The sequence below is a fragment of the Poecilia formosa genome, unplaced genomic scaffold (genome assembly GCF_000485575.1).
Source record: "Poecilia formosa unplaced genomic scaffold, Poecilia_formosa-5.1.2 Scaffold9, whole genome shotgun sequence".
NCBI classification, from domain to species: domain Eukaryota; kingdom Metazoa; phylum Chordata; class Actinopteri; order Cyprinodontiformes; family Poeciliidae; genus Poecilia; species Poecilia formosa.
Genome location: NW_006799948.1, coordinates 3,858,461 through 3,869,010, shown reverse-complemented (window position 1 = coordinate 3,869,010; position 10,550 = coordinate 3,858,461). Strand labels below are relative to the sequence as shown.

The 10,550-nt window shown below is 38.5% G+C and overlaps 1 protein-coding gene across 1 annotated transcript in view; it reads left to right on the top strand.

Annotated features, from left to right (window-relative positions):
- Positions 1 to 4,040: 4,040 nt before the first annotated feature.
- The window catches only part of tfec (transcription factor EC), a 25,867-nt gene continuing 19,357 nt past the window's right edge, over positions 4,041 to 10,550 (top strand). The window contains exon 1 of the mRNA XM_016664249.1: positions 4,041 to 4,261. Within this exon, the coding sequence (XP_016519735.1) occupies positions 4,235 to 4,261 (27 nt within the window). The 5' untranslated portion in view covers positions 4,041 to 4,234. The remainder of the gene's footprint in view (positions 4,262 to 10,550) is intronic.

Genomic DNA, 10,550 nt, shown 5'->3' with positions numbered 1-10,550 from the left:
TATATATATATATATACATATACATATATAACAGATATGCTTGGGCTGGTATGAGATTCTCATTGAATTTTTCCGTTCTTTATAGAATAATCCAAGTATAACAAGCTAACAGAAGATGGTTGACTAGTCAGGCTGTCTGCTAAGGTAGCGAGCCAATAGCTGGTTGCTTAACAGACATGCTACTCATCTCTTACTAGCTGTTGTCACGGTTTGTAGTTGTGAAGGACCCAAACTCAGACAGGAAGTAGACATGATTGAATTTTAACATGAGATCAACAGAATGAAGATAAAATTAGAGCAACAGAAGCATAACGCAGGAACATTAGACAAAGATACATAGAAGAATCAAATATAATAGAATAGTCTAATATAATAGAATAGAAATACCCATCGATGTCGAATATATCAAGTGATATATCAGGGTTGTTCTTTATCATTTTACTAATGTTGATGTTACTGCCACCCGGTGCTCAAAGTAGGAATATTAGCTTTTTTTGTTGAAAATTTTGCTGAATGAGTGTATGGTTTCTTTGGGGGTTTTTTTTGAAAGAATGAAATAAATAATATCTGAAGTAGTTTTTGTTGAGGCCTTGAAAGGAGATTTGTAAAACGCATTTCATAGAGCAGATTTTCAAAACTTGAAATTCGGTGAATCCATGTAAACCTGAAAACAGGAACAAATTGAGACGCCTACAAAAGTATTTTGAAACTTCACAAATGTGTTGCGAAAGGTGCAAAGACTTTCCATGATGCTGCACAATGTCAAGAAACTTACCCTACTGTCAATTTTGGAAAAATATATAGTCATTTTCTTTTTCTCAGAATTTTGTGTTGTTTTTTTGTGAGACAAGCAGTTGTTTTATACATTTCATATCTCACATTAATGATGTAGTACGACGAGTTATAGCCTCCGTTTTGTAGATGTGCATAGAATATAAAGATAATGTTTAAAAATGATTTCATAATTGATTTTAGCTTCATAAAGGGTTATGCTGTGTGCATGCAGGTGACAGATGCAAAAATGTTTTATTTAGTAAGAAGTCTGTGCTAAAGTGGACAGGGCCTTGACTGAAGCAAATTCACTTAAAACAGCCCTTCATCCAGTCAACTTTGGGCCCGCACATACTCTGTAACCTTTATAAGATTAATGCAATGGACTGAGCCGATGTCTGCCAAAATTCCATTCCTATTTAAACCTGCAGGCCCATACCAACAGCCTAATCCTATTAGACCCAATTGAGTGAAGTCGACAGTCTTTTTCAGTTAAACCAAGTTCATGCACTAATAGGATTCAAAAGGGGGCAAAAGAGGTACTATGTGTGGAGAGTAGTAGAATTACTACAGGCAGTGTGCATCAGGGAGCTAGTAAAGAGGGCCTGGGCTAAATGTTTGTACCGCCACAAGTGTCCTGCTGTGTTCGGGACGCATGTTTAAGGAAAATGGAGAGGATCTGCTGCAGGACTCAAGGAAGGTGAACTTAAGACTTAAACACGATCGTAAACGTCGCTATTATTTTCAAAAACAGTATTTCTGGAGTATTTTTGTGCTTTTTCCATGTTCCCTGCATTGCCTACTTTTTAAGATGAAATGTGAAAAGAGTCCTAAAGGGAAGGAAAAAGCCTTGGTAAATTGCAACAGGAAACAAATAATCTATGTGGTTCAAAATCTGATACAGAAACTGACCTTAATTTATCCGCATTTTGTCAACATCAGCACATGTGGTCAATTCAGCAAAGGAACATATTACATTGAGTCTTAATTTCAATAAATTTCAATTTATTTACTGAATAATTTACTCTTTTTTTGAGTGAAAAGTCATTATTTTTAAAGATTAGATCCAGATTTATTTATTTAATTTTAGTTCTGCGGTTATTTAAGGACCGGAAACGAAGAAACATCCAAAACAATATTATGCAACTTAGTTAAAAGAAACTTCCTCTTACTTATTATGGGACAAACAAGAACACTAGACTGACACTTTCAGTTTCATCTCTGCCATACTGACTTTAAATCAAGCAAAAACATCCCGCAAAGATATGATCAAGAGTGAAAAGTCCCCAAGTTGCTCCTTAGGATTTATAAAGCTTATCAGTTCCTTCAATTTCTTTGACTTGTTTGCTTCTGCTTTGTTAGTGCCCCCTTTTCCCAATTTCTCCCTTCTCCCCTCTGTCCCTGTTAAAAGCCAAGATGAGGAACCATGATAGGCGAAACTTCACAAGCAACAAATTAAGGAGGTCAGAATAGGACACCTTGTTTAGGCAGCGGTGTCTGCAACAGAGAAATGGCCCGAGGATCTTTCCTTTCAGGGCTGACCGTAGCCAGAGGTGCTGCGTGGGACTCCCCCTTTGAAGAAAGCACATCCAAAGAGACTGGAGACACAAGGCCGGCGCGGGCTTTCAGTTTGTCTTGCATGTCTGCATTTCTTGAAGAACAAAAGCAGGCAGTAAAGAATCACGAGGACCTAGGACTTGGCAATTAAAAAAGATGCCGTATTTTGACTAGCAGCACCATGCAAGACAGCATTAACGTCTTTCTGAATTTAGGGCTTCACGTTTAAACATTAGACAAAATAAAGTGATTTCACCCTTCAAATGACAATTTCGAAACTTTAAAAATACAATTTTTATTATTGCACGTGTCAACCAGGTTATCCTACTATACTGTGAACAATGTGATATACTTAAAATTACTGTGTATTCAGACTTTGTCAAAATGAAACATTTTGCTTGCGAATACAATAATTCATATCTAGTTCCAAACATGTTTTGTATTTGAATCCCAAAAGGAAACAAAACGTATGAACTCAAAGTTCATCTGAATCAGAACCTAAATACTGGTGTTTTATTTATTTCTAAACTTCTTATATTCTTTTGTCTCTTCTGAGTTTTCATTTATTTTATTTTATTTTTTTTTTTGGAACATATTTCGCCTCTAAAGGAAGAATTATGCCATAAGAATCCTGATGAAATTACTCTTCTCACATGCAGAATTTGTAAAATCAAGAAAGATCAGATCAAGCTTAACTCAATCACGGTAACTTTATCTGCACACAACACACGTGATTTTTGTTGGAAAAAAAAATAATCACTTGTTGCATCCCTTTGGCTCGTCTTCATCAGGGCTAATTTTCACTACTGCTCTTATCAGTGGACCTATGAAAAGGCCTGAGTGAATCATATCAACCAATTAATATCCAGGGAGAAGAAGAAAGCCTGCTTTGTGAAAGGGACGAGTTGATATTTTGGGAAAAATCAGCAAGTTCCCTTCCTCTGCCAAATCCTAAATACGACAAGTGAATTTCCCTCCTCAAGTCAAACTTGAGAAGTAAAATGGCTGAAAAAAAAAAAAACCTAAAAACTTGAAAGAACAACCAATGATAATGTAATAAACGGCTGGAGATCAACCTGACAAGACCTCGACTCGCCACCTGAAAAGCTAAAATACACAAATTCAACGTGTTTGTGAGTGTGCGCCAGAAACTGAGCTGTACACTGAGCAGAAACGACAGGAAGGAGGGGGGGAAAGAAGAATGCAATCATATAACAGAGAGAAGGAGGAGGGTAAGAGAGAAAAAAAAATCAAAGAATTGGAATAATTGGCATAATTCAAGGTGGCTGGGCACAGTCGGGGGGAGTGTCAGCGTTTGGGCGAATCTTTTGCCATCCTCAAAGAGAGACGCTCTGCACAATTATCCACACGAACTCTGACCCTGCTCAGAATAATTAATGAATAACAGAGGGGATAAAGACAAAAGGCGCAGAGCAGTCTGCCTGAGTGGTGAGCGAGGGTAATACATCAAAGAATGCTGTTAATTGGCCCTGTGGCTTTCATTCCTTGCCCTATTTCTTTCAATTCATTGACTCAAAATAATGGGTTCAGGTTCATTATCAACAGGTCGTAAGCCCCTGGGAGTGCCAAAATTCAACAGGAGAGTCAGAGGTGTGTGTGAGCAAAGGGTGCCAGCCCATGTGTACAAAATGTGTGTGAAATAGCGTATCTTTTGCCGGCTCGGCTGCCCCCCTTACCCCACACCCAAGATCCAAAAGCCCTGACAGCAGCGATTCCACCCGGGGAAAACTAACAGTTGTGTAACTGCGCTGTGAGGAGAGCACCGGGTAGTGATTTTGTTTTTCCTCCTTTCCCAATTTATTTGTCTGCCACACGAGAGCCGAGAAGTGCGTGGTGGTGCTTTTTCCGAGAGCTCGCTGGTCGCGCGAGAGCTGCGGCCGCCACGATGCTGGAGTATACCTGGTACGGACAGGTGAGTGGAAGCGGCGAAACACCTTTGCCTGCGACTGTAAAAGCGGAGCGAAAAGCAGTCGGTCTCCTGACCTGTCTTGTCTCTGAATTTACTGCTGAGCAATCAGACGGTCAAATGGTGACGCGGCGGCGGCGTACCGCGACAGATTGGTGCATCCGTGGCGATCATCAAACCAGGATTGCCGTGTTAAAATCATGAGCCGTGCAAAATAAAAACCGAATCGATATCATGGATTGTCGCTCGACATTTCTGTTGCTTCTTAATCAAATTTGCAAACAATTGTCTTGCTTGTATTGCTGTGACCGTTTGGTTGTTTATAGCATAAGTGGCGACCTTGCATCACATAATTCTGAAGGAAGCTTAATAACTGGATTATATGTTGCAATAAAAAAAAGAAGAAGATATTAGTGGCTGAAAAATGTGAATCTGATTCACTTTAATCCTTTACTTTAATACTTTATTCATGAACTTTACAAATACTGGCATGAATCAAAAATGAAACAAATCACATTACTTCGTTTCGAGATTTGGAAAAACCTGTGGGAAGCGATACATTTAGTGGTTTACTGCGAGTTATTCATTGTTCATTAAGTCCATGTCACAAGCGTAATTCAAGAAAAAAAAAATCTTGATCTGTTTGAGAACCTAAGCAGCACTACGCCCACTCGCACAATGAGATAAAACATGAAAGAGTGCAGAAAAAGCAGAGCGAGCTAACTCAATCACTGTAACTCAGTCTGCCCGCAACACGTGATTCTGGCAGAACAGACATTTCATCTTATTACACGCCAAAGCACTTCAGCCACATCCTCTTTGCTGACTCCACCGCAGTCTTCTCTCTATTATTAATCCTCTAATTTCTGCCCAAAACATTTCCCCTACCTGTGAGAACCACTTCAGCTGAAACACTTTTTTTTTTTAATACTCCTATTAATGGAACATTTTTGGCCTCAGGATTGCAAGGGTGTCGTCTGTCATTAGCGTTAGCTTTTTTAACAGGTGGCTCAGCAATGGAACGTTTCCATAAGAGGAACGCCGAACAGGAAGAGAGGGAGTGAGTTGGAAGGAAGTGAGATGGAGGGAGAAGTAAATGAACCAGAAAAACTGAATATCTGCTGTAGTAGTTGTGCGAGTCCTGCTTCTAAGTTCAGTAAAGGTCTTTGTGCTGATCTCAAGTTAGTTTCTTAGGCAAACAGAGTGCCATCAGAAAAAAAGCTTAGAGCCTGCTCTATACAGTTGCATCCAAAAATAGGTTCTCATGACTATTTCGATTTCTGAGCCTTGCGACAGAGTTTTGTGTCCACACCAATGGAAACTTTTCACGTTTTGTCAACGACAAATGTCAGTGTCTTTTGTTGGGATTTTGTGTGATAAACAAATGCAGACGTGTGCATAACTTTTGAAGGGAAAGGATAATTATCTTTATCCTTTCGCTTCAAAAGGATAAAGTGATTTTTAAAGTTTTTCCACCTGATTTCTTCTTATTATGCTCAGTGTGAAGTTGTAAAATTTTTACTATAGCTGTTTCGTATGTTTGGAACCAGATGTGGCCTGCTGTGCCATTAATTTTCAACAGTCTTACTTATTTCTCCCCTACTGTAGAGAAAGCATGCTGTTGCTGCTGCCGGTAAAACTACCCATCATACCGTTTGTCAAAGATATCAGGACAGGAGTGTTGAAAAAAAGGGACTTTATAGGAGTTGCAGAAATTCATGGTTTAGGTGGAAAATCTGTCAGTTTCTTTTAAAGAGACCAAACCTGAACATGCAAACAATTTACAGTCTGACAGAGGAACATGGTGGTGGCAGCAACAAGCTGTGGGGATATTTTTCTTCAGCATGGATGGAAAAGATGTTGAAGAAAACTTGCTGAAGTTTGCAAAACACTGAGGACTGCAGCGTGACGACAACCCTGAACACACAGCCAGGGCTGCATGGGGCGGTTTGTAACTTTCCATGGGCTTATGATGTGCCGCCTACCTGTGGGTACAGTGACATAAAAGTGATCAGGAGTTCATAAATGATTTATTAACCATATTTCATGGTCACTTCAGCGTTTTTCAGCGAGATCTGTCATTGTGGAATCTTCACAGAAAGGTGTTTAAGCTTATAGATCAGTAAGTTATGCAAAACAGATTTCAGAAGGGGGCGACAGCGAGAGCAAAATCATGTACGGAGATGATTATTCTGTAGAGAGCATGATGCAAATACACAAGGATTTAATGTTTTTTTTTTTTTTTAATTTAACCACTTTGGCCTTACTTTCTTTGCAAAGTTGCAGCTCCAACTACAGGCGTGGCATAGTTCCTACCACGTTTCTGCATGCATTCTTTGCTTTCATGTGAAAGAAGAGATTTCTAGAAACAAAATGAAAATACCATCCACAAACAATTCAAAAGATATTTTCAAGGGGAGAGTGCATTCAAGCTATTGTCTATGGGAACATTTTGTTGTTTCAATATCCTTATACTTTATGACATATAGCAACAAGTGGCTAAGGTATCAATAAGGCTACGTGGCCATCTTGGTTACTATATTTAAAATCTTTGCAGAAGGGAATTAAAATGTTTTTTTACATATACATATACATATATATATATTTATTAGAAGGTGTTCAGATGGATCAAGGAGAGATTTTTTTTTCTTAAGTATACTTTCTTGCAAACTATGGATTTTACTTAAAGTTTTGGTTTATGATTTAAATATTTTGTAGACGTATGTTTCCTTTGGTCGTCCGTAGAGTTCGCAGCATTCATGGAGTTAAACGGTTCAGTGTGTTTTTTCTCGCTCTCGCTCATTGCACAGGCAGGACCTCTGGATGATCGCTGTTAATTTTATGCCTCCTATTGAAATGTTTGAGAAGAATTTCACACTGACGAGCATGTCAGGGGAATCTGATATGCGATTGTGTCTGGAGTGGACAATTAATATAGTTCAGGTCACAGAATGTATCTGTGATTTTACAGAAATGTCACTTGACCTGCTGATGTTTTGTTGCTCATCTGACTACGTGACTGAGGCTGTGCTCTTATATGCATAATGCAGCAGATGTGTGAGATGCTAGTGATTAGAGCACAATGTAACGCCATGCATGAACTCAAGCACAGCTCATATGTGCGAATAAATTCTCAAAGCCCCAGATTTTCTTTTTTGTGTATTTCATGTGTAACAATAAACTCATGCTAAACTATATCAAGAAATGCTTTTAATTCTGACGCAGGTATTTTGATTAGTTGGACACAATACTGTTTTTTAAAGGAAAGTTGCTAAATGATGCTGGGCACACATCTCGGGGGATTGGAGGAAGAGTCCAAAAGCTTCACACAAAAAAATGGACATATGCACAATTTGGACCAGAACATTTTTCACAACTGGATCCAAATGAGCCTGATTGAGTCTGTTTTGTTGGGTTATCTGGTTGGACTCAGCTCTATCTGACAGCATGTGCTTTTTGGGAATGAGTCATCATAAAGGACTTATTAACCAATCCAAAGCAGACTTGGGGTAACACCACAGAGTTATTAATAAGAGGAAAAAACACTTTTACACATATTTTGAACTAGACATAACAGTTTCATATTCTAGGTTTATCTTTTGAAATATTTTTAAGGTTTAAGTACAATCATGGACCATTTCAAAACTTGCTTAATTTCTAAATTAGCAAAATAAGATGATTCCATCACTGAAAATGTGACATATGGTCAGATTAAGACTAAACATTTTTTGCTTGTGAAAGTAAAAAAAAAAAAAAAAAAAAAAAATCGTAAAAATATTTTGGAGATTTTAGGATGGGGTCTGTGAGAACAGCAACTTCCTTTGATTTCCTCTAGGACATTTTGGAGTGACTTGAAGAGAAGCAGCTCAAATACACGGCAGGTTAAACGATGTTTAATTTTCATTAGACTGCTGGCAAATAGTTCAAATGGATGCAGAAGTTTGAGAACAGGAAAGGACTCATGGCCTTTATAACACTTGGAACAGACAGATGCTGAATTATGGAAGAAACAAATTGAACTCAGGCGCAGATAATTACTCAATTTAGTAAGTATTGGCAAGGAGCATGATAAAGAAATGGTAACTGGCAAAACCAATGATGATCAAATGATTATAATCAAATGGGAACAGGAAAATAAGAGCTTTTTTTTTAAATTTGACTAATTTAGTAAATAAAAGAGGGAATTATTGGCATGCTCCGAGTTTTGTGGCCTCTGTGTAGGTGTCCATTACCTTTGAGGAACATTCATGAAAACTGGATCAGGTGTGACAGGGGAAAGATGTTGCAGAAAGGGGTGTTTGCCTTTCAAACATTGATTAAAATAAATAATTTTTCTTTTTGCATTTTTTGACACAATTGATCACCTCCATTCCAAATACCCACAGATTCAGTGTAGACTGCTAGTATACGGCCAAACTTTTGACTGTTACAGGAACTCCAGCTTTGGTCATAACTTTCTATATAGTTGGGTTGACATGCAGTGAAGTGTCTGATCTAAGCTGGATGCTGCTGGTTGCATTTTGCCCTTTCTTCTTCTTCTTCCTCACATGCTGGGAAGAGAAGCTCCCGGCACTCCTCCCCTCCATCTGAGTGGCTTGCTCGTTCAAATGGCAGGGGCACAAAGATAGCCAGACGAGTTGGACAAATGGATCTTTGTCCTCAGCACAAACCATATATTATTAGCTCGGGTAAGGTCAGGGTTGATTTAATTTTCTGCTTAGTTCTTATTAAACAGCTATTGCATTATTTAATTTCCAACAATCAAGTTAAGGAAAATGAGAAGGGTTGGGGTGGGGGTGTGGATGGGAGCAGAGGGGGTTACTAATCATCATATGTCCACCGAAAGCTTTTGAACAGATCTACGTTCTTCCCTACGGTTCCATGTTAGGCTTCAAAAGGTGTGAGGAGTTACTGTGAAGAGCTCTCTTTAGCAGGCATTCATGGTCATTTTGGTAGGAGAGCAACCATGACTGTCAGATATACTTGTCAGTTTGGCTTTTTTTTTTTTAACAAACTGCTGATCTTCTTGGACTTTCACACTTAACCATTTCTTAGATTTACAGAAAATGATCTAAAACAGAGAAAATATAGAGCGAGCAGTTTTCTGTGACGTGATATTGGAGGAGGATTGGGCATAAACATGAAAGCACAGGTCCAGCCATGACCTCTGTCAGGCATGAGGGGCTCCTTTGGTACCAACCTGTGTATTGTCGCAGACCATTACCATCCGTTTCTGTGAACCGATCTACTACAAACAGAGAAACGCACCGTGACACAAAAACTGAACTTGTTGGAAGTTGGTTTCTTGAGCATGACATCGAGTTCAACGTTACACTCAAATGCCCTTCCTTCTCAGTCCCCAGATTTCAATTCGAGCGGTTTTGAGATGTAGTGGGAGAAAAGATTTGTTGGAGCAATTTTGTGATACTATTAAGCTAATGTGGACTAAATCATTGAGGAATCTTTCAGACACAATGTTGAATGCATGCCAACAAGAATTCACCCACTTCTAAGGCCAAAGTGAGGTACAACTCAGGACTAGTAAGTTGTATAAGTGGTCGATGAGTGTAGTCAGTATGTTCATACAATTATAACTTCTCTCCAGGGGTCATCTCTTTGTTCAAACACTGCAAACACAAAGTCAAAGATAGTTTTGTGTGTTTTGTTTGCGTTTTATGCTTTTGCTTCCCACTCCCGAAGTGAGTATTGTGGCATTTTTCTTGCAGTTTTTTAATGTCGTTTGGTTACATTTTCTTTAGCAGAGGTACAAATCATTTAAAAAATATACGTCTATAGAACTGTAGTCAGGGCCTTCCTTGGCCTTGGAAAGTCTCTAATTCATGTTTTTTACCGTTTTTCTTTCGTCCTGATCATTACCTTTGACATCTTTTTCCCTTTTTACAGAGAACCGTATAATTAGCATAGTTCTACTACGACTACAAATGTTAGGCCTCAGGCAATCAAATAAAATCTTGCATATCAGAAGATTATCAGAATTCAAATGTTTTTCCATCTAGCTGCTGCAATTGAGATGCTAGCCACAAAAGAAAGAATACAATCTAACAATAGATACAAAGGCCACGCAAATTGAACGACCAAACTGGACTACAAAACAAACCATTGTTTGTAGAATTAGGGCTTTCAAGTCTGATACCATCAAATGTCATAAGTGTCTAAATCTGCTTGATGTTACATCAGGCCTAAGTTTTCATACCAAGTACTAAACACTAAATAGATCTGTCCAGTAATTGGGTTAAACCTCTTCTCCAGTAATAAGTGTTTTTTCCTATAATCA